The sequence below is a fragment of the Hyperolius riggenbachi genome, chromosome 11, assembly GCF_040937935.1.
Source record: "Hyperolius riggenbachi isolate aHypRig1 chromosome 11, aHypRig1.pri, whole genome shotgun sequence".
NCBI classification, from domain to species: domain Eukaryota; kingdom Metazoa; phylum Chordata; class Amphibia; order Anura; family Hyperoliidae; genus Hyperolius; species Hyperolius riggenbachi.
The window spans coordinates 90,096,336-90,124,026 of record NC_090656.1 but is presented as its reverse complement, the minus strand read 5'-3'; the positions used below and the strand labels follow the sequence as shown (position 1 = coordinate 90,124,026).

The 27,691-nt window shown below is 44.0% G+C and overlaps 2 protein-coding genes across 2 annotated transcripts in view; both read right to left on the bottom strand.

Moving 5' to 3' along the window:
* CCDC73 (coiled-coil domain containing 73) overlaps positions 1-27,691 on the bottom strand; it is a 537,472-nt gene that overhangs the window by 397,103 nt on the left and 112,678 nt on the right. The window lies entirely within an intron of this gene.
* LOC137538911 (6-pyruvoyl tetrahydrobiopterin synthase-like) lies at positions 1,944-25,918 on the bottom strand. Its single transcript, XM_068261342.1, has 6 exons — positions 25,671-25,918; positions 20,743-20,822; positions 15,558-15,580; positions 13,000-13,056; positions 8,079-8,149; positions 1,944-2,584 (listed from the first exon to the last, which is right to left on the bottom strand). The coding sequence occupies exons 1-6, from the start codon at positions 25,763-25,765 to the stop codon at positions 2,461-2,463; spliced, it is 450 nt and encodes a 149-aa protein (XP_068117443.1). The 5' UTR covers positions 25,766-25,918; the 3' UTR covers positions 1,944-2,460.

Below are 27,691 nucleotides of genomic sequence, written 5' to 3'. Positions count from 1 at the left end.
AATATTTATAGCTCAGTCTGTGCTCTCTCATGCCAGACAATGCTCAGTCGGGGATTTTATCAGGGCTGATAAACGAGCTGTGCAGTGTAGAATGAAACAGAAAGCATGAAACAGAAAGCATGGTATGTGTTTTCTCTAATGTTCCCACTGATCTATATGGTAAAATACATGAGGGTGCTTTGTCTCTGGTTCATTTTAAAGACTTCTGTACCAGCCCCCTTAAGGACCAGAGACTGCTGGTACCAGAAACCACTGAATAGCTGCCGCTTCCACTGTCCATGCTGAACATCTGTCGCCTCAGGCCACCCACTCTGCAGTCTCATGGCAGAGCTCTGTGAGCTGGTCAGGAGCAGCTTTTATTAGCTCCTGACCCTGTGATCAATGTAAGCCAGTGGGAGTTGCTTCCATTGAGGACAGGAGCAAATGAAATCTGCCACTGACCAGCTCACAGGGCTGCGATCATAGAGACAGCAGGGTGAGTGAGCTGCAGCAGTGATGAGAAATCTATGCCTGCCAGGTATAACAACGAAAAAACAGGGCGTAGATTTTAATAACCGGCGTCCAGAAGCCGTTAAAGTCCAGCTACTTCTGAATTCTCTAGGAGTAATCACAGGATTTGTGCATCAATTTAGGTTTCTTCCATTTTGAATCAGCAAATAAAGATGGACATGAAGCGGATGACGTATTGTGTATGTACCTTCGTTGTAAAATCAAATTTCAGCTCAGCAGGATGTGACTGGTCCATTTTCAAGCTGCATACATTTGCACAGTCCTGCATCTTCTCTATCTGCATCTCATGGAATATGCCTATCAGTATATGGCTTTTCTAGTGGAGGTAAGAGCTAAACAGATTATTCAGAGGGCTGGAAATCTCCATGAGTGTTGCATGCAGAGGTTAGCTCTCTTGCTAATAACCCTGAACCTATATATAGCAGGGATGGCTAACCTTGGGATGTGTAGTTTTGTCACAGCTGGAGTACCATCATCCCTCTGACAGCTCTAAGCATAACTCGGGGAGGCAGAGTATTGGAATGCTGCATGGGACTTGTAGTTCCACCACAGCTGGAGTGCCAAGGTTAGCCATCACTACTATGTAGCAACCTTAACCTCTAGGATGAGACTGCACCCAGATGTAAATAGTACAGATGTGAGAAAATGGGCAGCGATCGGGAGATGCACAGTGTTGATTTGCTGTACATGCGGGAAATGCAGAATAAATGTTCTGCTTTATGCCAGATGCCGGTTCTGTCTCAGCCAGAGATCATTTGTAGCAGCTAGTGTTCATACTCATGGTGAAGTTTGGAATCTAGCAGACAAAAGTTATCAATTTGCTGTGCTTACTTCAGTTTTAGCACATATTATCTAATCATTAGAAATGGTCAAGTTGATATTGTTGTATGCAGCTTGAAATTGACCTAAAAATCATGCAAATTGTTTTCATGCAGCAACTGAAGTGATAAAGTATTGGCATCTAGCAATATCATTAACCATCTCAGCTCCTGAGTTTGGGTGCACACAAGCAACACCAATTGTGTACATAATAGACTCATTTTGAAGCAAACCTATATAGGCTTGCATTACGGAGGACTCTCTTGCAAGAGAGTCGGGCAACTGGTATTATTTTAAAAGGAAAAATCCATATACTCAGTTTAGGTTCCCTTTAAGACTAAATTGTATTATGGTGCCCACTAAACAATAGGTTTTTTTTTTGTCTGTTTTTGTTCCAGTCTTACCAATCTATGTAAAGTGAGTGTTTATACCTTTGGATGTATATTTTAGGTAGTCCTATTTCATAGGAAAGGTAAAATTGGACAAATTGATTGTGGGCACCAAAATTGGACAAAATGTATAATGTATGAGCTCATACCATCTTCATACATTTATTCAGCTTAAAAATCAAATGCTGCTGCAAAAGGATACTTAAAACTTTTTTTTTTTTATTACTGTTGTAAACACTGGGAATACATTAGCTTGTTTATAAAAAGGTGGCTAATACAATTATCTGTGGATTTGCATTACAATTTAGAATCACAAGAGATTCATCATACCTGCAGCCATAATATAGAGGAATTTAAGGTTTTTACCACCTCTACTGAAAAAAAAAACAACAACTGTCAATCTGTTCTTGAACACATTAGAAAAGGTAGATTTTTCTTTGGTAGCATGTTGGGGGTTGATGAGTGCTGTGTGATCAATGGCTACATAGCTCTGTCTCACATCTAGCGGTGCAAAGATTGAGGTGGTAGCAGCAGTCTTGGTTAAATGACGGATATTAGGGAGAAAGATGTATGCTGGATCAGGTGAACCATCGAATACTGTAGTATATGCCTACCTTAACACTTACTGACATACAGTATGGCTAGGCTGAAAAGTAGGCAAGGTATAGTGCAGACAGGACAGTTGGTAGAATAGAGGCTCCCAGTCTTCAGGCATTTGCAGCTGTAGGTATCAGGATTGCAGTCATTCCCCTCTGTATACAGCACTGTTGGAGTCTGTTTCGTGTACAACAACCTCATGCAGAAGGCCTTGTGGAAGTATCTTCTGCAGGCTGTCCCATATGAATACCGTCACATTTTCCACAGAACTTTGGAAAGAGGGGAAAAAAAAACACACCGTAATTAGTAGAAGTTTAGACATATTGTGCTACTGGCAATATAGTGCTGTGATGCCCATGAAACCTAATTTCCTGCTCCCACAAGGCTCAGTTGTGATCTTTGTGTTCTGGTGCCAACCATGTATGCACAAATCTGCATGTACCAAACAATTCAAAGTCCACAATACTCAAGGAGTGTCATTAAGGTTAAACTTGACATAACATTTTGTATCCTAAATTATAAAAATCTATTGAAAAAGACAATCTAGCAGTGCAAGCATTTGATTGGCCCATGTCAAGCTGCATAGTTTTGCAGTAAGAAGCATAATTCTGCAATAACTTAGAATGATTTGCATAACTCAAGCCAAGTAGAAAAGTTGGCACTAAATCCAAACTTTGGTTTCAAAATGTTTATTGAACATTTTATGAATTTATTAAAAACTAAACAATACATGTGCATACACGAATATATAATGCAACCCTTGCAAGAGTGTCATAGACATCAAGTAACATAAGCAGTTGCCTACTCTAAACTTTGTTTCCTCATATTCCTGTGCCACATGTCTCTAAAGGCGTTAAAGGACAAGTTAGAAGAATACGGAGGCTGCCATATTTATTTCCTTTTTAGCAATACCAGTTACCTGGCAGCCTTGCTGGTCTATTTGGCTGCAGTAGTCTAAATCCTAGGTTCCCAACGTGTGGTACGCGTACCCCAGGGGGTACTTCTGATAGTTCCAGGGGGTACTCAGGCTTGATATACTTAACCAAGAACAAAAAAATGTAGAGTTTTAGAAATTGATAAATCTTATGTAAACAACCCCAAATTAGTGTTTTAGCTAATTAAAAAATCGTAAATTATTGGAAATTGTTTAGAACCAATTATGTACTATGATTAAATATATATTTGTAAAGGGGGTACTTGTGATAATGTTTACTATGCTAGGGGGTACTTGGTGAGTACAGGGTTTTAAAAGGGGGTACATGCCAATAAAATGTTGAGAAACACTTGTCTAAATCACACCAGACACAAGCATGCAGCTAAACTTGTCAGTTCTGACAATGTCAAACACCTGATCTGCTGCATGCTTGTTCAGGGTCTATGGCTAAAAGTGTTAGAGGATGAGGATCAGCAGGATAGCCAGGCAACTAGTATTGCTTAAAATGAAATAAATATGACAGCCTCCATATCCCTCTCACTTCAGTTGTCCTTTAAGTATAAACACCCAAAACCGTCAGAGGCAGGCGGAAGTAGTTTTGTACTAACCCGCCTTAAAGTGAACCTAAACTGAGAGGAATATGGATTTTTCCTTTTAAACAATACCAGCTGCCCTTTAAAACAATAAAATTGTTAAAAAAAAAAAACACAATACCAGCTTCCTGACTCTACTGCTAAGGTCTTTAGCTGTAGTAGTGGCTAAATCACACACCTGAAACAAGCATGCAGCTAATTCAGTCTGACTTCAGTCAGAGCACCAGTTATGCATGCTTGTTCAGGGGATGTGGCTAAAAGTATTAGAGGCAGAGGATCAGAAAGATGCCAGACAACTTTTATTATTTTAAAAAGAAATATCCATATCCTTCTCAGTTTAGGTTCCCTTTAAAAGACTTACAAGGCCTGTTTTGTAAAAAAAAAAACATAACAAACAGTTAGATACCTGTGTCTGTTTGTAAGGCACGGACGACGCCGTCCGCGCCCTCTGTGCCGTTCCGCTGGGTCCCCGCTGCACAATATCCCCCCGACCGCGCAGCCCGGGTCAGGCTCTCCAGCCTGTACAAAGATGGTGGCCGCAGCTGCGCAGTACGCATAGCTGCGAGTGCGGCTGTGCAGCTCTAAGGCCAACCCCCCGATCCACGTAACAGTGCGCAGCCGCACTCGCGGCTATGTGTACTGCGCAGCCGCGGCCACCTCCGGCCGCCATCTTTGTACAGGCTGGAGAGCCCGACCCGGGCCGCGCGGTCGGGGGACGTTCGGGGGGATATTGTGCAGCGGGGACCCGGCGGAACGGCACGGAGGGTGCGGATGGCGTCCTCAGTGCCTTACACACAGGTATCTAACTTTTTTTTATGTTTTTTTTTTTTTTTTTACCAAACAGGCCTCGTAAGTCCTTTAAAGAGACACTTAAGCAAAAAAAAAAAAAAAAAATATTATGATATAATGAATTGGTTGTGTACTAGAGGTAATTACTAGAACATTAGTAGCAAAAAAAAAAATAATATTTTTATTTTCAGTTATACAGCTTTTTTGATAACACTGCATAATTCTAATATTTGCAGTTTACACATTACTCAGCATTCTAGGGGTCCTAAGAGTTTTTACAGAACAGGCAGTGAACTTTTGACCTGTCCTGAACTGTTCTCTGCAAAAGAAAAACACAATACAACTGAGATGACCTAATCTGAAGTCAGAGTTCTCTGGGACTCTGCAACAGAGCTCAATGGCCATTTGCATAGATAACAACTGGAGTTAAACTCTTCCGGTACTGGAAACAAATATTAGACTTATGTCTCTACTCCTAATGCTTTGTTAGCTGTACTACACATACAAATCATATAATTTTTTTGCTTCAGTGTCTCTAAAGGTGCGTACACACATGCGACTATAGTCGTTTAAAATGATCGTTCCCCGATCCTTTCAAACGACGATCGTTTGGAAAAAAGCAGCCAACGACCATGAAGTCTAACGACGAATGAGCTAGATCGTTCAAAACGAATGATCTAGCTTGGCGGATTTTTCCCAACGACGATCGTTTGTTAAAGTTGTACATCGTTGGAAACTATCATTTGTAATAGGCTTGACATGCGCATTTCACTATTTCTCCATGGAACTTTTCATTTTTATGCGCAGGCGCAATAGTTACTTTTACGTGATGTAATGCTCGTTCTAACGATCTGATTGTTACGCACCTTTTAAAACTGACTTTACTTAGGTCGTTCTTTCATCAATTAAAAGTTCGTTGTTGACAACAAACGATCGTTGTCGCATGTGTGTACGTAGCTTAAGTTGTCTGCTGTGTATGGATGCGGAAACACAAAGACCTACAGCTGACAGTGTAAGGGCTAATAGTGCTCTGTGTGCAGGATGTGAGATACAGAAATTAATAGGGGTGTGTGGGTTGGATGAGGTTTATTTGATCAGGATCTGGAAGGGAAAGAGAGTGATTGTAGTTAGGTATAGGGGGTGTGTCGCACATTTGCACTTAAAGTGAACCCGAGGTGAGAGGTATATGGAGGCTGCCATATTTATTTCCTTTGAAACAATACCAGTTTCCTGGCAGCCCTGCTCTCTTTGGTTGCAGTAGTGTCCGATTTACTCCAGAAACAAGCATGGAGCTAATCTGTCAGTTTTGAAAATAATCCAGGAATTAGAAAAAGATGGATCCTCTCAATTCAATAAATAAAAATCCACACAGTTCGTCGAGTGTCACACACCTCTGACTATCATGTATTAATTTTAGATTGGGTCTCCAACTAGTAATATAAACTAAATTTGAAAGGTAAAGAAGGTGACATGAGACCTCAAATCAAAAATAGAAAAACTTTAATGGGATACCTTCAAGACAGACACCAAGTTAAATTACACAAATTAAAACCATTTAAAATCAAGGGATAAAGGCTCATCCAGATTTCCACCAACATTCACATTCAGAACTCCCTTTCACACCTTCACACACCAGCACACATTCCTGGGATCTGTCATATCAGTAGAATACAAATCACCCTATTAGCACAGCTTCACTGCATATAGATCACTATACATAAAGGAATTATGGATGTGCACAATCCAACTGTTCCATCAGTTAGTGGGTTAGTGTAGCTTTAAGGCACAAATCTGGAGCACAACTCTCAGCATAGATGTTAATTGGACACAGCAAGCCAGTCCATAAACAGCTTTCAGTTATTAAGGCCTAGTGCACACCGAGCGGTTTTTGGAGCGATCCGCCGGCCGCATCCGCCTGTAAAAACGCTTGGCTAATGTATTGCAATGGGATGGTGCACACCGGCGGTTTGAGGTTTTTGTCCAGCCGCAAACGTGCAGCAGTTTTCTGAAGCGTTTCGTCCTCAATGTAAAGTATAAGAAAAACGCAAACTGCTCTGAAAAACACTACTTCAGAATGGTTTGCCAGGCGTTTTTAGTTCAGTAACAGCTTTTACTGTAGCAATATGTGTAATCTGCTACAAAAACGCACCCACAACCGCTAGGTATGTTTCGGAAACCTCTCTAAACATACCTAGAATCGCTCTGAAATCAGCTCTTAAAACCGCTAGCATATTGAGGATCTGCTAGCGGTTTTGGTGTGCACTGGGCCTAATAGACATTTCAAATTGCAGGCAGTCTTTATAGAGAGTTCAAAGCAACTTGAAATAAACTTGGCACCATACAATTTGAAACTGACAGATTTGCCCTGCACAACAGCATAAAGCAGCGATAGCAGTGTGGGTGACATAAATACAACTGGGCAGGCTAAAAGTTCCTTGGTTGGGCAGCAAACACCCCGCGCTTCCCTCCACTCACCACAAACTTGTAATAGCCGCCTGTTATCTTCTTGTGAGTACTCACACTTCGTAGACGTCCCGGCTGGACGAGTGAAGAGAAGGGGATCCCCTGCGCATGACTGCCTTCGTCCCGCGATCTACCCACACCTCTGATTGCTCGGCGGAGATCAGCGTGGGGCACAGCTGTAGATACATCCTGTGTCCTTTGACTCTGCCCACCTACTTGCTTCGGCCAATCAGCCTTCCTCGGGGTGTAGGAAGGCCCTGAGGAAGGCCGTGATTGGAAGGCTGAAACATGTAGATGGGCGGAGTCAAAGGACGCCGGATGTATCCACAGCTGTGTCCCACGCTGATCTCCACCGAGCAATCACAGAGGTGCTGGTAGATCGCGGGACGAAGACAGCTTCCTGGGCACCTGTGTTGCTTGGTAGGCAAGACAAACAGATCCGACTTACAAGGTCAGGGTTCATTAGGAACAGCAATTATCATATTTCATACCTGCTGTTCGTTAAGAACAGCAGGTCTGAAATATGCTGGCAAATCTAGATCACTTGCATAAACAAATATCTGGACCATGTTTTACATATGGTGGCAAATCATTTACTTTCATCAAATTATGGAGTAAAGATCTACAGAAGTAACATGGTGGAGACTGAGAATAATAATTGGACACTAGCTATACATGCAACTTGAAAATAAACCAATCAGCAGCAGTTACACAAGACTGGTCCGTGTCTAATGCTAGCTACACACTGAGATTTTCTGGCAGATTTACACGTCCGATCGATCTCCGATCGATTTCCTATAGGAGTGAATGTAAAACAGTCGGAAATCGATCAGACATGTTGGAAATAATCGATCTGACAATAAATCTGCCAAAAAATCTCAGTGTGCTCCTGGCATAAGGAGCATACAGTTACCATGAAATCTGCATCAAACTGGAATTTGCATCACATTGACCTTTTTATAACATGGAGATAAAACTACTTACCTGACAACATTCTGGAAGAAAGGAACATCTTTATCCAAACTTTTATGATCCATTGGAACCATAATAGCCTCCTGCCGAGGAATAACAAAACAATGTTGCATTTACAGTGGGACGTTAGAAGACTTTAAAATGTGCGACCATAACGCAGCTTACCGCACTGCAATGCTAATCCTATGGGCCGTTCACAGTGCGACGTTAGAGTCGCGTTAAAACTGTTGCGTTGTGGTAACTCATTGCTTGCAGTGTGTTACCTCTTAACGCAGACACATCGCATTAAATGCAATGTCCCACTGTGACTACAGCCTAAAGGAATATTCAGCAAAATCCTCAATGAATAGCTACCATGATTTCCAATATAGTCTAATTAAAGAATAAATATCGAAGAAACTTTTTTCTGTAAACCCCACATACCTATAGAGCTTTTAGCCAGCAACATTCAAATGCTTTTCAGAAGTCTCTCAGCACAGCCTGTGTGAAAAAAGGCCTTGTTCACCAGCTGTTTTGTAACAATTGTAAGTCTGCATCAGGAGGGGGAGGCAGAGCTGAACTATAACCTGACTGTAAACTGTTTACTTTACACTGCGAGGCAGAGAGAGACACAGACAGGGACACAGAGCTTCAGCTGATGATTTATTTACACACATTTGAAGCTATATTTCTGCTTTCTATCCTTCTGAACAAATTCCAGTCACATTATTAGAGCCAGTGAGGACTGTTTCTGTATTCTGGATGTGCTGGGCACAGTCCTCCGTAGTAATGCCCACAGGCATTACACAGGCCACACGCCTTATTGTTGGCTGAGGCGGTCCTTATCAGCCACTTTAGTGGACTTAAGTCAGGCATGTGTACGGGCCCTTAGGATCTAGATGGCTGTGGATGCAGCTAAACAACAGCTCTGCCAGTCCCATGCGTTTCCCTGCCTCCCCTGTGCTTCTGTGCCTCCTCCCTCCAGCTGTAAAGAACATGCCTAGAACATTCTCTAGGTCTTATCTGATCAAATTTCCCCACACACTAACAGGAAGAGCTTCTTACACACTCCCCTCCCCTTTCACCATAGCCAATATAACTAAATGAGTTGTGGCCATCTATGAAACAAATCTTCAATCGGCTTGGGATTTGGATGGAGTCTGCTGGCCAGTGGCGTAGCTGGAAATAATGGGGGCCCATAGAAAAAAAAAAAAAAAAAAAACTTTCATGGGGCCCTCATTTGTAGGCAATCTTAACCTCTTGAGGACTGCAGTGTTCAACCCCCCCTAGTGACCAGGCCATTTTATGTAAAATGGGCCACTGCAGCTTTAAGGTCAAGCTGCAGGGCCACACAACACAGCACACAAGTGATTCGCCCCTCCATTTTCTCCTCAACAGAGCTCTCTGTTGGTGGTGTCTGATTGCTCCCCCAGTGTTTGTTTTTTTTATCAATATTTATGTTTCTTTTTTTATTAAAAATATGTCTATTTTATTACCCTCCGCCCGCCCTCCCTCCGCCAGCCAATCCCTGTGATCGGCTGTCATAGGCTTCAGCCTATGACAGCTGATCACTGCTGAGGCAATGGAGGTGACAGCCGTGCCATGCCACACGGCTGTCCCCAGTTCAGGGCTGCTGCAGATCGCAGCGCAGTACATGTAAATAGATGGCGGTTTCGCCGTCTAACTGTCACCCTGCTCGGAGACTGAAGGAGGGGTGGAGCAGGAGATGCGCGCGCAACCTGCGTGCAAACTGCTGCCCCAGGACAGGCGGTCCTGGGGCTGCCGCCGCAGCCACACCCTTCGGCGTGACGCGGTCGGCAAGCAGTTAAAGCACTTATGAGCTAAAAAAAAAAACGTTCAGCAGATGCGCGATCTTTTGCTAGCCTCATAGCAAATAAACAGGGGGGACCCGGCGGAACTACACGGAGGGCGTGGATGGCGTCCCCGTGCATTCAAAATTGAAGCAGGTACAGAACTTTTTTTTTTTTTTTTTTTACTTTCAGCTGGTAAGTCATTTAACCTGTTGCCGACTGCTCCATGCCAATTGGCGTGAGCAGTGTGGCAGCCCCAGGATCGCTCCACGCCCATTGGCGTTAACGGTCTTCTATGGGGCTAGCAGGAGATCACGCATCTCCTGCTTGTGGGGCAGACCTCCGCCCCACCTTCAGTCTCCAAGCGGCAATCGCCGTCTAATTACTTTGTACAGCGCTGCGATCTGGGGAAAAAAACGCTTGTGTGCTGAGTTGGTCAGCCCTGCAGCTTGGCCTTAAAGCTGCAGTGGCCATTTTAGTCATAAATGTTCTGGTCACTAGGGGGGGGGGGGGGGGGGGGGAGGTTAACACCGCAGTCCTCAAGTGTTTAAGCAATGCCACCTTCCCGTACCCCATGGATAGTAGTTAACTGGGCAATCTTCACTGCATATAGTCCATGGGCACTTACAAAAATGCATAGGGTGGAGGAACACAAGAAAGTTATTAGTGAATACATCAAGTACCACCTGGGCCCCCTCTGCTCCAGGGCTCCATAGCAGCTGCTATGGGTATTGTTATGCCCTTGCTGCTGGCATTACAACAGCAAACAAGTAAGAAGTCTGCTTCCAGCAGCCATCACATATTTTGGGACACAAAAAGTACAAGATTGTACCACTACCAACTGCTTCCCAACCCAGATTAGAATGAATATGGGTGCCCAAACCCGATCCACATTTTGTGTAGCCTGAGTACAATATATTCGTTTAGTATTAAAAACTAACAAAAGGGACACCATTACAGGGAGGGATAGGAGAGAGCCACACGTGATGTTTATATTCCAAGGAAAATTCACATTTAACAAAATATAAAAAAAAAAAAAAAAATCTGCATCCGGATATGTCAATGATTTTGGAAAATTATATGTTCCCTCCTTAGGAAGCATTTTTGGCACTTGGAAACAGCTTTTCTTTCCAACAATGCAAGAAGGCTCCCACAGTGTGATGTCAGTGCCTAGGTGCTGACATCACACTGTGGGAGGGGTTTCACCACAATATCAGCCATACAGAGCCCCCTGGTGATCCGTTTGAGAAAAGGTAAAGATTTTTCCTGGGAAAGGGGGTATCAGCTACTGACAGATTGCTATAAAATATTCTGCTTGGTATCCTATGGCTCAATTACAAGTGACATTGGGCAGGCTAGAAATAGACCCAACCTAATGTAAATCTAAGGGACAGACTGGTCAGTGTGAGGCGGTATGAAAGAAGAAGGGTGGGGGGGGGGGGGGGGGGGGGAGAGTGGGGTTGTAGTTGGATATTGGATATTGTTAACATGAAGTACCCACTACTGTTTGTGACCACAAGTAAGCCAAAGGCAATCTAGACTCTTGCGGGTAAAGCAGTGAGAACACCAAGTTAGTATGTTTATATGAAAACTCAAAGTAGGTTTAAAAAAAATTGCCTAACATAAAAACTTCCCAGAATGCTCATGTTTCTGTCATTGGTTCAGGACTAGAGTCTGCACAAAGAAAAGGTTTGTATAGGCTACAGTTTCTAGTGTTACTGCAGTGACTCACTCATTGTATAGGGAGGAATCAAGCACACCACAAATACTCCTGTGATGCATATAAGGCCATTTTAGTAATCAGTAGCAGGAGGCAGCAGCATCAGGAGCGTATTACAGTACAACACAAGCAGATGCAAACTTGTCTTTGTAATTCAGCTCGTTTCATGCATATTTCATATGTAGAAAAAATTATTTGGAAATAGAGGAAAATCAGACCAGTCATAGGATACTGCTACAAACACAAATCGGTGACCCGAGTACTGCACAGTGCAAATGACAGAGGCTCTGCATAGTACAACACATAGGCCTCAATTCACGGAGCTTTATCAAACACTTTATCAAACGTTTGATAATTTACCTCATGGGTAAAATCTAATTTTGAATTCACTAAGGTGTTATATATTTATTGAATGTTTTACCGATAAAACGTTCAATAAATATATAACACCTTATTGAATTCAATATTAGATTTTAAACATGAGGTAAATTACCAAACGTTTGATAAAGTGTTTGATAAAGCTCCGTGAATTGAGGCCATAGGGCTTGATTCACAAAGCCGTGCTAAACAGTTAGCACGTGAAGTGCCGCTCGTGGACCTTTGCACGTGTTCGCGTGCAAAAGTCCGCGTGATCACGTGCAAAGTCCGCGTTATCGTGCGCAAAAGTCAGCGGCACTTCATGTGCTAACTGTTTAGCATGGCTTTGTGAATCAAGCCCATAGAATGTTAAGGCTCATACACACATCAGACTATGGTCTTTGGAAAATGAAAGATCACAGACCAATCTTACCACCCTTCGTGTAGTATGAGAGCCATACTCTACACAGTCTTTTCTATGGAGCTGAACTCCACATCAGAAAAAAATCTTTGCAAGATGCTGCACACACAGATGCTGTACAGACACAAAAGATCAGTATCTGCAAAAGATCTGTTCCTGACATAAATCCATTCCTGCAAATTGCAATGATAGTCTATGAGATCTGCAGATCATCATACACACATGATTTAACTGACATTCATCTGCAGATCAAGCAATCATCCGCAGATCTGAAAATCCATCCTGGTGGATCTGATCTGCAGATGAATGTCAGTTAAATCCTGTGTGTATGATGATCTGCAGATCTCATAGACTATCATTGCAATTTGCAGGAATGGATTCTTGGCAGGAACAGATCTTTTGCAGATACTGATCTTTTGTGTCTGTACAGATCCGTGTGTGCAGCATCTTGCAAAGATTTCTGTCTGATGGGGAGTTCAGCTCCATAGAATAGACTGTGTAGGCATGGCTCTCATACTACATGAAGGGTGGTAAGATTGGTCTGTGATCTTTCATTTTCAAAAGACTATGGTCTGATGTGTGTATGTGGCCTTAAAGTCCATATGCAACATGCAGTTCATTTCCACACATGCAGATCCCAGATACCTCCATATGCTTCTTCAGGTCTGTGAGGTTCATCACCATCCCATTGACCGGGTCAATCTGTTGGATGAAAGAGATATAATCAGACAGACATCAGAGCTGTACACAGGTAGACCGCAATCTCATGCAATGCCTGGTAACTGGTTTTGAGACAATACAGATAAGCTTAAAAGGACCTCTGTTGTGAAAATCGTAATGTTTAAAAAAATATGTAAACATATACAATAAAAAAAAAGTATGTTTCTTCCAGAGTAAAATGAGCCATAAATTACTGTTCTGCTATGTTGCTGTCACTTACAGTAGTTAGTAGAAATTTGACAGAACCGACAGGTTGTTGACTAGCCCATCTCCTCATGGGGGTTCACAGGGATTTCCTTTTTTTCAAAATGCACTTAATGAATGGCAGTTGCTCCGTCCAACTGCCAAACAAATGTATGGTGAGCAGGGAGGCTGTCCAGCATCTTTGTATAAATCTTTTTCAGGAAGTGTCTTTAAAAAGAATAAAGGTCATGCTGAGAATCCCCTATGGAGAGATGGACTAGCCCAAAACTTTTCTGTAAATGTCAGATTTCTACTACTTACTGTCAATTCCAGCAACATAGGAGAAAAGCAATTTATGGCTCATTTTACTCAGGAAGAACCTTATTTGTATGTACTGTATGTGTTTTACATTTTAAGATTTTTGCGACAGTTCCTCTTTAAGCAACATGCAAATGTTACATTTCTGCCACCAGACTGCAGCTGGAATGTGCATCTTACATGAGTAATTACAGGATTTTGGTCTTTCTTTTGTCCTCCTCAGGTGGGGTGTAATTAGCCACCAAAGGGACTGGTTTGAGTCAGGCACAGGGTGACCCTTTCCATAAGAGGAAGCCTCAAAGCTGGTGAAAGGGTGAAGTACAGGATGCTTTGCATGTTGTCCAATTTGGAAGCAGGTGTATCGCTTTCTGCAACTGAATACAATTTGCAACCTAGTTGATTGTATTGCTGCTAGTGTTCCAGCTTGCTGTGACGGGCTTGAGTACAGAGGGTGAATTTCCATTCCCTTTAAAGCTGATGGCTCCCCTTCCTTAGGCACAGGGTGAAGACAACTGTGTGGATGTCGTACCTTTATTTGTTCCATACAGACAAATATATGGCAGACAACAGTCACAAAGTTCACCCAAAAATGTTGTGCCTTTACTCTGTAGCTGGAAATCTGCCTTGTATTTTTCTTTATTACTGATAGATTGCACCTACAGGGATATTTTGGAAGGCCAAGTGTCTATGGGTGGAGGACAAGGTTTGATTGATTTGATCTGGTCTATCAGGGAAGAGTGGTTGTAGTTAGGAATAGAGGGCGCTACGCACTATAATTACCTCCACTATGGAGACACACACAGCTCTGGCATTGAAGGGAACAAGACAGTTATGCATACCTCCCAACATTTTGAGATCAGAAAGAGGGACACTTAAGCCACACCCCTGGTCACGCCCCCACGTCACACTCCTAGTCACGCATACCATAAAGATTTCCTAAGAAAAATATGTGGTTTTATAATTCAAACCACACTCGTCCTTTCTATCCTGGTTCATTTTCCTTCATATTAACATTTTAAAATTAGTAATATATATTAATTTAAAGCATCTCCCCAGTATATGCAGCCAGGTGTATAGGTCTCCCCAGTATACCCAGGTATAGGTCTCCCCAGTATAGCCAGGTGTATTGGTCTCCTTAGTATATGTAGCCAGGTGTATTGGTCTCCCCAGTATAGCCAGGTGTATAGGTGGCCCCAGTATATGCAGCCAGGTGTATAGGTCTCACCAGTATATGCAGCCAGGTGTATAGGTGTCCCCAGTATAGCCCGGTGTATAGGTATCCCCAGTATATGTAGCCAGGTGTATAGGTCTCCCCAGTATAGCCAGGTGTATAGGTGTCCCCAGTATATGCAGCCAGGTGTATAGGTCTCCCCAGTATATGCAGCCAGGTGTATAGGTCTCCCCAGTATATGCAGCCAGGTGTATAGGTGCCCCCAGGAAGGGAGGCAGCCAGTGAAAGGGAGCTGGTGGCAAAGTAGCGGAGAAGGGGGGGGGGGGTCCCCCCCCCCCCCTTCCCTCACCTTCGGGCCCCCCCCCCCCCCCCTTCCCTCACCTTGGGGCTCCCTTTCCTGGCTCTCCCTTCCAGATTAATGTGTCTACTCGGATGGCGCAGCGGCTGACAGCGGGCGGGGAGGACTTACCGCTGTCCTTCCAGCCGGCAGAGGGAGCTGTGATCTGTGCACCGCCAGTCTGGTCTTGAGTAGACTAGACTTTCAGAGCACAGATCACAGCTCTCTCCGGCGGCTGCGTAACAGCTGTAAGTCCTCCCCACCCGCTGTCAGCCGCTGCGCCATCAGAGGAGACACATTAATCCGGAAGGGACAGCCTTGTTGTAGGAGAATTCATGCATCTGATGTTGAGGCATTAAGTTCATGGTATAAAGTATGCTGGGAATTATGAAGATAGTCTCTGATTTAGGTGAAAGATTAGGAATATATCTGCACCGAAGACCGCACAATGCACTTACTGTATGCACCACTTACCTCTCCCCGCACTGTGACGATCACTAGGAAATACAGAAACAAGTTTTAGTGAGTTACACAAACCTTATATTACTCTCAGTTTAGCAATTAGTTATGAAATAGACAAGACAAGTAACATTTATATTGAACTTTTCTACTGGAGGACTCAAAGCACTTGAGCTGCAGCCACTAGGGTGCGCTCAATAGACAGTAGCAGTGTTAGGGCGTCTAGCCCAAGGACTCCTTACTGAGTGGGTGCTAAATTACTGAACAAGAAGAGCAGAGATTCGAACCCAGGTAATCCTGTGTTAGGGGCAGATCCCTTAAAGAGACACTGAAGCGAAAAAAAAAATGATATGATTTGTAAGTGTAGCACAGCTAAGAAATAAAACATTAAGATCAGATACATCAGTGTAATTGTTTCCAGTACAGGAAAGGTGGCCATACACTGGTCGATTTGCCATCAGATTCGACCAACAGATAGATCCCTCTCTGATCGAATCTGATCAGAGAGGGATCGTATGGCTGCCTTTACAGCAAACAGATTGTGAACCGATTTCAGCCTGAAACCGTTCACAATCTGTTGTGGTGGTGCTGCTGCCCCCGCCCGCCCGCATACATTACCTGCTCCGCCGGCACGACTCCAGTCCCCCGGTCACCGCTGCTCTGTCTGCGCTCTACTGTTTAAACTTCCTGCCGGGCTAGAAGAAGTGAGGCATGCCGGACCTGGAGACCAGAGCGCAGACAGAGCAGCGGTGACCGGGAGACTGGAGTCGCGCCGGCGGAGCAGGTAATGTATGCGGGCTCTATTGCGTCGGTCATCGGGCACTCGAACGCCGCTAGCGATGCGCTCCCTACCCGCGGGCGATCGACGGTAATTTTCCGCACGGAGCAATCGACGGGATCGGACGAAATGGATCGAAATTCGGCGTGTAGCGCGAACGATTGGCAGCAGATTCGATCCCAGTGATCGAATCTGCTGTCGAAACGGCGGCAAATCGGGCCAGTGTATGGCCAGCTGAAGAGTTGAGAAACTCCAGTTGTTATCTCTATGCAAACAAGCCATTAAGCTCTCCGACTGGAGAGGGCTGTTATCTGACTTTTATTATCTCAACTGTTCCTGGACTATTTACTTTTCCTCTGCTAGAGGAGAGGTCAATTAGTGCACAGACTGCTCTGAAAGACTCATTTTGAATGCTGAGTGTTGTGTAATCTGCACATATTATAGAATGATGCAATGTTAGAAAAAACACTATATACCTGAAAATAAAAGTATGAGAATATTTTCTTTGCTGCTAATAATTCTAGTAATTATTCATAGTACACAACCAATTCACTATATCCAATTTTTTTTTTTCGCTTCAGTGTCTCTTTAAACAGTCCACTATCCAGCCACTCAGACTGCCAGTAATGTGCTACCTCCTGTTCTGCACATCCCAAATTCAACAATTTTACACTCAGCCTTGTCTTTTAATTCATCAGTTTTCCACCCCCTGGCTTATCACTTTGATCGGATCTGCCAGTCATCTATTGACTCAACATATCTGATCAACTCCCTTTTGGTCGATTATATATGGTTAATCAATCAAAAATCTGATAGGATATTAGTACATTTTTGGACAAGCGGGCCGGGGATCGAGGCCCATAAGCCACAATGCTTACAGCTTCACTGATGCTCGGTAGATTTCTGCTGAAATCTATCAAGAATGAGCATCCAATCAATTGGCTTGACATATTCCAGCAAAATAGATTGGCATGTAGCTTAAAGGATACCCCAACTGAAATGTGACATAATGAGATAGACATGTGTATGTACAGTGCCTAGTACACAAATAACTATGCTGTGTTCCTTTTTTTTCTTTCTCTGCCTGAAAGAGTTAAATATAAGGTATGCAAGTGGCTGACTCAGTCCTGACTCAGACAGGAAGTGACTACAGTGTGACCCTCACTGATAAGAAATTACAACTATAAAACACTTTTCTAGCAGAAAATGGCGTCTGAGAGCAAGAAAGAGATAAAATAGTGGAATTTCTTATCAGTGAGGGTCACACTGTAGTCACTTCCTGTCCGAGTCAGGACTGAGTCAGCCACTTACATACCTGATATTTAACTCTTTCAGGCAGAGAAAGAAAAAAAGGAACACAGCATAGTTATTTGTGTACTAGGCACTGTACATACACATGTCTATCTCATTATGTCACATTTCAGTTGGGGTATCCTTTAAAGAGGACCATTGGTGATTAATAAAGAGCCTGCCATGTAAGGCCCGGTTCACATTAGCTTTCGCTGTCCGGATTTGCTGGACCGGATACTGTACAAATGGAACGGACGTTCGGCATAGCAATGCAAAGTCTATGCGACCGTACACACGTGTCCGTTCCGTACGGACCGGATCCGAACTCCGGACACTTTTTCAACATGCGCCATTTTTAAGGTCCGGATCATCCGGTCGACACACCCGGACCGGAGCCTGACTGCACCGTCCGGCAATAGAAACCAATGGGAAACGCAAAGCACAGAACACACTGGCTAAAAAAACCGGACGCTCTACCCCACTTCCTATGCGTTTTCTAGCGGCCATTTTGGATGGGGACACATGGGCACAGCATTTCTGGAGTGGAGCAGCAGTGACTTTGTGCTGGAGCTGTTTGGCAGTATGTCGGACGTGGAGGTGAGGCCTAAACAGTGGAGGACCTGATTCTACAGGTGCAGCTTCTGCTGACCTCCCAGACCCCAGGAATTTATATAGTGTGTTATCTCTTTATAAAAACTGATCCGGATCGCAGCCGTATTCATACCTGATTGAAAACTTATGCAAACGGACCGGATCCGGATAGGAACCGTACGGGTCCGGACATCCGGTCCGTTTTTCCCAAAAACGCAAGTGTGAACTGGGCCTAAGGCTGCAGAGATCGTCAGGTGGTAGGGTTAATTACTCACCCGCTAGCCCCTTATTCATTGCCAGAAACTCCACCCCCCTCCTTTGCAAAACCAACGAGATGTTTTTTTTTTGTAAAGTCTCCCGTAGCTGTGCCCCCCCCCCCCGTACATTGCCGCCTCAGCCCACCCCCAGCTCGGCAGCCATGACTTAATCGTGGCTGCTGAGCTGGGGCAGGCCGATGCAACGCAGGCGGGGGTGGCCACAGAGCTTTGGAATATAGTCACCGCTGTCTTGCTGATGGAGGTGATTAGCGATTAACCCTTCCACCCGCCGATCTTTGCGGCAGTAATAGACAGACTTACAATGGGGTTCATTCAACAAAGTGCAGTATTACCTTCACTACCGCACACAGCACTGCAAGCAAAGCCAGTAGCACTACTGTTGCTACCGTAATGTGCATTACTATCAATTACGCTCGTTAGTTACACACGTTACCATAGCAATGGTTGCGCTACTCTTGTACCGCGAATATCACTACTAGCGTTACTCGCGGTGCTGCATGTGGAAGTGAAGGTAATACTGTTGTGCACTGTGTGCCCACTGCAATATTACCGCCATTTGAAGAATCAACCCATTATGAGCTTTTGCACAGGCATTTTTTTTTTCACCAACTGCCCTCTTTGTAGTAGCTTAGAGAAAAGGCCTTCCCATAGGAAACATCTGGCCCACTGTATGTCTGACAGTTAACAAATATTGCTAATCTGCAAGTGATTTCTTTCAGGTTTTCTTCATTATTGGTGTTTATGTTGATTATAAAATAATTTGTAAACAGAATATGCATTTGCCAAAACGTAAAATAAAGTAAACATTAACTGCATGGTTTCTAGGGGCAGTAAGCGAAGAAGTCTGCAGCACCACGTCAGTATATAAAGAGTGAGATAGTCATAAACAGCAACAGAGGCTGTTTTGGACTTTTTTCAAGCTGTGTTGGCTCTCCCACTGAGAAAGGACAGAGAGCCCAAAACAGTATTTGTCGCTGTATATTGGGCTCTCTGTTTTTATGTCAATAAAATGTATTCACCGACGTGGTGCTGCTTCTTCTTTGCTTACTGTTTATGACCTTGGTGGGTTACAGAGTCCTCTCTGCTGAGCTTACATCTCTCCCCATTTGGGTGCTGGTCCATCACATTGCTGGTATCTAGGGGCAGACAGCTTTACACTCAACTCTTGGTGGCAATCCTCTGCATGAGCCATGTCACCAGGAAGGCATTGGTAGAGCGAAGTCTCTAGATGATTCAGGGGCTTAACACATCCTCTTTGACCCCACCGCAACTAACAGGGACCCTCTTTACGGCTGCATTCCCATCCCTGTATGAACGTGGCAGTAGCACAAAGTCGCTTGTGCATGGAGGAAAAAGCTGTGCATGAGTGGCATTGTGCAACAGCGCAGACCAGACTCTCACCTGCGCAGTGTGGCCACACTTGTACATGAACAGGAGTGTGACCACAAGAGCATAACCAACAAGCCCTTCTTGGAGGGTCCCAGTACTGAATCAGTGGGTTCAACTATGATGTGGGAAACCTTTGGAACAGAGTTCCCAAACCCTGTCCTCAAGGCCCACCAACAGTTCATGTTTTGTAGAAAACCACAAACATGCACAGGTGTAGTAGTGTCTTAGCAGAGCTGATTAACTAGGTCTGTGGATCTCCACAAAACATGCACGGTTGGTGGGCCTTGAGCACAGGGTAGGGGGAACACTGCTTTGAACTACTTCTCCTTACCTCAATAGAGGTAAAAGGTAAACTGTGAGCAGCACACCACGGATTATAGCGCACACTTTATTGTGCCAGCTTCCACAATGTATTCAAACAATGTCGGGGGCCACACAGGGTCCCCCTTTATCAAGGCATGTGGTTAAAAGGGGGACCCTGTGTGGCCCCCGAAACAATTGTTGGAATACATGGTGGAAGCTGGCACAATAAAGTGTGTGCTTTAATCCGTGGTGTGCTGATGATATCTATGGATGGACTTTGGCACTGCCTATACCACTTCATCAAGCACCCCCCAAAAACACGTTTGATGGTGTGCCTGCTTCACTCTGGAACATTACTGTGAGCAGGACTAATGGGTGAGACCTCACTTATGGGCTAGCCATTCACCAGTTTACAGCCTAAACCACCATTCATGTGAACACATTTACTGACAGTCCTGTAAAGTGTAGCTTTCTGACACCATGCAACTTCCTGCTCCGCCATAAGTGGACATGGCATCATCACACTCAAAACAATACCTGTATCTTGTATGAGCCACTGCATTGTACTAACCTTTGTAATTGTGACCATGTCCATTTGGGTTGTTGCACTTGCCATAAATCTTCGCATTTTCCTCATCACTCAAGGAATTGCTGCCTCACAGGAAAGAAAACAAAACGCATTGACATCAGTGACCTGAGAATGTCAAACTATTGAGCATTTTTCTGCATTCAGTGGTTTGCTGTAACCCCAGACATGGACTTTGTGCTGATATTTAAAGATCTGCCCCACTTGTATGAAAATGCACAGAGATTACTATGATCACACAGACACACAGACACACACACACACACACACACACACCTTGCTGTCTGAGGAGAAGAGGTCAATGTACAAGCAGACAGAAAGCAGAGGACACATCAGTTATGAGAAGCGTGTGTAATCACTGGAGGATATTGTACCAGGGTCTGGCAACAAGGGTAGGATTGTCAAAAAGCTCGCCTTATATTAAAGGTTACCTTTAGTGACAACTACATATCAAAAGTTTATGAGCCTACCATCAGTGAAAACAACTGTATATTGAGAGCTCTGTTGGTGAGCAAAAAAGGGAGGGGGGACAGAAAAGGGGGTGGGGAGGGGGAAATCACTTGTTCTGAGTTGTGCAGCCCTGCAGCGAGGCCTTAGGCACCCATAGATCAAAGCAAGTCATGCATGTGTGCCACCTAGTGTTAATGTTTGGGAGCTATGGTCAGCAGATGTACGAAATTAAGGAAAAGTACCTCATTCAGTGGCTTATATGTCAGCTGCTGCTGGAAGATCACTTAGGGTTAGTAAAGCAGAAGAATCATACTATGCCGTGGGAAAAACAAAAAAACACGTACATACCGTAAGTAGATAAATACTTGTTCTAGTTACATAACAGAAGTATTGTACTGTCCACATTTTAACCACTTAACCACCCTGGCATTCTATTAAAATCGGCAGGGTGGCGGCACAGCAGGTTTTTTTTTTTTTAAATCATGTAGCTAGCCTAGCGCTTGCTACATGATAGCTTTTGTGCAGCGGCATCCCCCCCACCCCTTCCTCCGGCGATCAAAGCAAAAAGGAAATCCCGTTCAGATCGGGATTTCCCGTTTGGCTTTCCCCATCGCCATGGCGATGTTCGGGATGATGTCATGCACGTAATTGCGTTGGAGGGAGTCCCGATCCACCACATAGCGCAACCTGGCGGTGATTGGCCAGGCTGCGCAAGGGGTCTCGGGGGGGGGGGCTGTAATGTGACGGGTAGCGGCGCATCGATAACGAGCGGCCGATCACAACACGCAGCTAGCAAAGTGCTAGCTGCGTGTTAAAAATATAAATAAAAAAAAATAAATCGGCCCACCAGGGCCTGAGCAATCCACCGCGGCGTTCATGGATTTAATAAAAATGGCCCTAATGACCAGGCCATTTTTATTAAATGGGCCACTGCAGCTTTAAGGCCTCGCTGCAGGGCCGCACAACACAGCACACAAGTGATTCCCCGCGCTACCCCCCTCCCACCACCACCTTTCCCCACACCAACAGAGCTCTCTATTGGTGAGGTCTGATAGCTCCCCCAGTGTTTTTTTTTTTTTTTTTTTTGTAAAATATTTTTATTCTTTTACTAAATAAATTTACTTTATTTTTTAAATAATTTTCCCTCCTCCCTCCCCCAGTCAGCCTATCACAGCGATCGGCTGTGATCGCTCCTGTGTCTAAGGCAGCGCTGTACTTAGTTATTAGATAGCGGTTTCGCTGTCTAACAGTCTCCGAGTGTCAATCGCCGCTGGGAGACTGAAGGCGGAGCAGAGCGCCATCATCAGAGCGGAGATGCGCGTGCTCTCCCGGTCCTGGGGCTACGATTCTATTTACGATCCGATTAAATACGACATGTCCGATCGGGATTCGATTCGCCATTGCAAAACAATGGCAAATCGAATTGAATCCCGATCGGACATGTTGGACTTAATCGGATCGTAAATAGAATCGTAATCAAATCACACAAAGAATTGTATCGTGTAGATGGGGCTTTAGGGCCCTTGCACACTACATGGGATTCTGATTTGGGATTTTGGTGCGATTTTACATTACATTTTTAATCAATACTGCATGCTGCATTTTTTTTGGGCGTTTTTCTTGTTTTGATAGCATCCAGAGAAAATTGGAACCGCAAATCGGATTTGCAGTGTGCAGGGGGCCTAACTTTTTTTTCTCCTCCAATCTGCATTGTCATAGCTAGAATGCTTGTAAACACGTGTGAGCACAGCATCAGGCATCAGCTCAGCAGCTTCACACTGAAGTGCCCTCAGCCAATCAGTGAGGGGCAGAAATGTGGGGGGGGTAAACACAAGCTCCCTTTTTTGGAGACGGTGAAAGAATAGAGCCAGGCTGACTGAGATTTATTACAGCAGAAAGATTTATGATTAGATTGGAGTGCTTACAATGCAGGGTGAGGTTCCAGGCTGCGTAATGAACACACTGCAGTGGGTAAATGAAATTTGATTTTGTGGCTGACAATCCCTCTTTAGTAACCAGTCCATCCCTCAACATGTGCAACCATTTTATCCCCTCCCCCCCCCCCCAAATAAATTAATTTAATTTCCCCGTAACCAGATTTATTCATTCAAGAAAGAGGATTCCAACAAAACAGCCTTGCAACAGTGGCAACCACAACTGCCTGTTCCTTGTACAGGCCTAGAAGGATCACCCCAAGTAATTGCTCTACAAAAAATACACTTGTATGCAATTAAAACAATAAAAGACATTGTATACTGACCTGAAGAAGCGATTTTTGACCTGTGAAATTCTTCAAAAATGTGTGGCTTTATTATTTGCTTGTTGAACTGAGACGCTCACTCGAGGCAAGTTCATCTTGCTTTTTAAACTTTAACCACTTTGAGGGGAGCCTCCCTCCCAGTTTGTTACATAGTTTAAAAGACTTCCAAGGCGAGAATGGTAAAAGAAGTAGTTAAATACCTGATTGCACGTTTATCCTCCGAGGACGCCATCCGCCATCCTACGTTTCATTCCTCCGTTTTTTTTTTTTTTTTAATTTCTTCTTATTTTCAGCCTCTGGTCGGGGCTGTAGGAGGACTCCGAGCTGCACAGCCGCACTCGCGACCATGAGAACTGTGCAGGTGTGGCAAGACCTGGCGGCCATCTTAAATTGGGCTAAAGCAGACGACCCGAGGGATTGGGTCGTGACCCGACCAGAGGCTGAAAATAAGAGAAAAACCATGGCGGAATGAGGATAAAACATGTAGCCAGGTATTTAACTTTTTTTTACCATTCTCGTCTCAGAAGTCCTTTAAGTCCTTTAAGGCTACATACTATCAGTGCTTCCTGCTGTCATTAAAGGAGCATTTCTGAATTCCTGCAGATCCCTGGCACAAACATCTAGCCACGCTCACTACTTCATAGGTCTGCTTTGCCCCTAATGTTGCCCACATACATGGCTGGAGGGTTCTCAGCAAAAGCATTGCCAAGCGATCCAGAGTGTAAGATGGTCTTGTACAAGTGCATGGTCATCCTCCGTACTCCTCCTGCTTTAAGCTCACCTCTATTAGCCAATAAAATTTCATACTAGCCACACAGGAGGTCAGGGGAAGACATGACAAGCAACCAATTAGGCCCCTTCCACACTTATGCGTTGCTGATTGGTCTTCAGAAGCACACAGTGATGCAATCCACATGGACATCAGAAGTGCAAAGACTGCACTGCCTGACGCTTCCATCCATACATTGCGATTCACCTTCGAATTGCAACCAATGGTTGCCAACAAAAATCACACAAACTGGAACTTTACCTGGGCTGAACTGGAACTTTGCATAGGCTACAAACATCAGTAGGGGTAATGGTTAAGTATCAATCATTAGCATTCCAAAAGTGCCCACACACAATTCAACTAGAACATTTCCAGTTGTTCCAATAAAATCAATCAATTGTATGGAAAATCTGAAGAATAGTTTTTACATTGGGAAGAATTGGTTGAATTTTCAAAACCTTTTTATAAATGTTTCATTGGTCATGGGGGGAAATTTTGATACTGGAGTTTTTAGGGGGAAAAAAATGTAATTGTGTGGTGAATTCGTTTGGTTTTTCAAACAAATACAATCAAACAAGAAAACTGACTTAATCTAAAAGTTCTAAAACAAAAAGGAACGTGTGTATGGTCACACATTGTTTGATAATTATCAGCTGGGGTGGGAAATTGATCAATTATTTTAAAAAAAATGGAATAGTGTGTGGTGGGTTGGTTTAATTTTTCAAACAATACAATCAAGAAAAAAACTGAGCGAACGCATAAGACCTAATTTAAAAGATCTGAAACAAAAAGGAAAAAAAAAAAAAAAAGTGTATGGTTTAGGGCCATCTTTAATATGAACAAGTAAGTAGTAATCTGAGAATTGATTAAACTGCTATTGCTGTACTGTTCCATGCAGCCATTGATCGCCTTACCTGATCACCCATCAGTAAGGAGTTCGTTGGGCAAGACTCCCTGAGGCCCCGTTTACACTGCACGCGTTTCCGTCCGTGTTTCGGCAATGCGTGTAGGAGGCCGGCACGCACATCAGACAGTGCATAGACTGCACTGTCTGATGTTCACACTGCATGCGTTCCGCACCTGTGCGGTCCGGGAACGCATGCTGCACGCATTTCTTCAGAAACCGCGCGACTGTCCCATTCACTTTCAGTGAATGGGATCAGCCACGGAACGCATACAAAAGCGGATGGCGTGCGGTCGTATGCGTTGCGTTCCGAACGCACGGCCGTCCGCGTTTGTAATGTGAACGGGGCCTAACACTGCTACTGCCTATTGAGTGCGCTTTAGTGGCTGCCTCGCAAGCGCTTTGAGTCAAGCAGGAGAAAAGCGCTATACAAAAAAAGGAATTATTATTATATCTGTATGGCCAGCTTCACTTGGCACCTTCCTGCTGCTAGCCATGTAATAGAGATGTGCATGCAGAGCAGTACTCACCAATGCAGCCTGTGAGAAGCACTGAATGACACACTGCGAGAGATCTCAATAATTCGCGCTCTCCGCGGTTCTTCCACAGCGTTGCTGTTCTGCATAGTGAGGAAAGAGATGGGAACACACAGGCTGCAGCTGCAACTGTGAATGTCTCAGTCTCCTGTTCCTGCTGATTAAAAGCCAGCTGGGCAGACAAGCCCACATGCTTCTGGATTGGCTGCAAAACAGAGCCCGTGATTGGCTCAGCAAGACGTTGTCACACTGATGTCACATGTTAACCCCTCCAGGCTTAGATAAGTATCTGTCCACAGGAATATTCTATAGTATCCTTCTCCATACACTGTCAGCACAGCTACATAGAACTATAAAAGGAAAGGAAACGGTTTATTAGAGAGGTACAGAGGAGATCTTTATTTGCTTCAAACATCCAAATATTCTGATTTTACTGCAAATGAAAGGAAGTAAGAATCGAGATACGTTTTATTGCACATTTTACTTAATAAAGGGAACCTAAAATGAGAGGTGTATTTAGCCTGCCATATCTATTTCCTTTTAAACAATACCAGTTGTCTGGCAGTCCTGCTGATCTATTTGGCTGCAGTATTGTCTGAATCACACCAAAAACAAGCTCGTGGCTAATTGTCAGATCTGAAAATGTCAGAAACGCCTGATCTGCATGCTTGGTCTGCATCTGTGGCTAAAAGTATTAGAGGCAGAGGATCAGCAGGATAGCCAGGCAATGTGTATTGTTTAAAAGGAAACATATGGCAGCCTCCGTATTACTCACACTTTAGCTGTGCTTTAAGGCCTCTTTCACAGTAGGGCGTTGCGTTTCAGTGCGACGTTTAAGTCGCACAACGCAGCCCTAACGCAACGCATACAGACTTTAACGTGGACGTTATTGTGCGTTCTTTAACACTGCGTTAAGTGTTATGACGTATTTCTTTGTGCGTCTCTTGGTGCGCCATTTTGGTTGCACAGTGATGACTATCCCCCAAAAAATATTTAAAAAAATGGAGCATGAACAATAACAAAATAAACACAAAGCATGTGTATTTACGATGGAACGAAAACGGCGCATGCGTTACATTACAAAAAAAAAAAAAAACAACATTACTGAGCATGTGCAACACAAATAACGCAGCAGATTCATTGCTAAACGCACCGCATGCAGCACTTTATAATAAGGCTGCACACAAATGCAACGTGTGCACTGTGAATGTCGCACAGACTTAGTATTGCTGTGCGTTAGTCAGCGTTGAAACGTTTTCTAACGTGCGACTTTAACGTCGCACTGCGAAAGAGGTCTCTTTGGTTGCAGTAGTGTCGGAATCACACACCTGAAACAATCATGCAACTAAAGCTGCATACAAAAAAAGAAAAAAAGTGTTTGGAAAATGAACGATCAGTGATCGATGTGCCAATAATCGTAAAACAAAAAGTTTACAAAAGACCTCCAAAAATAGTGTCCACAGTTATCTCAATCTCTCAAATCTTTCCCGGCATTGGGCTCTATTCATAAAAGGTTAGCGCAAGTTTTCCGCTCAAAACAGCAGATTTTCCCGTCCATTTAGCAAAGTGGGCATTCATAAAACCTGTTCCCGCATGAAAATCTACAATCCCCCAGCAGAGCGAGAAATTTCCGCCTTCTCCAGTGTTTTTCTAGATTTATCTAGAAAAAAGTAACAAAATGGCCATTCATAAAGTTTAGAGGAAGCGGTATGTGGACGGGAAATACCGCTTCCTCTGATTTTGCGGATTACATACAAGTGAATGGGACAGACCTCCCAGAGAGAGCAGTGCACGGAGGGACTCTGCCGGCTGAAGTGTTTCCGCATGCCTTCCGACAGCTTACCGCCAGCTTTCAGCGGGAGATCTCCGCCCTTGCATCGCAGCTGGCAATATTTTTATGAATTACCACCCAGAAGTCTAAAATACCGCTGCGGTATTTTCCCTCCAGGAGTTTTTTCGCCACAACTTTTTTATGAATAGAGCCCATAGTCTGCAGACGATTGTTCATTTAACAA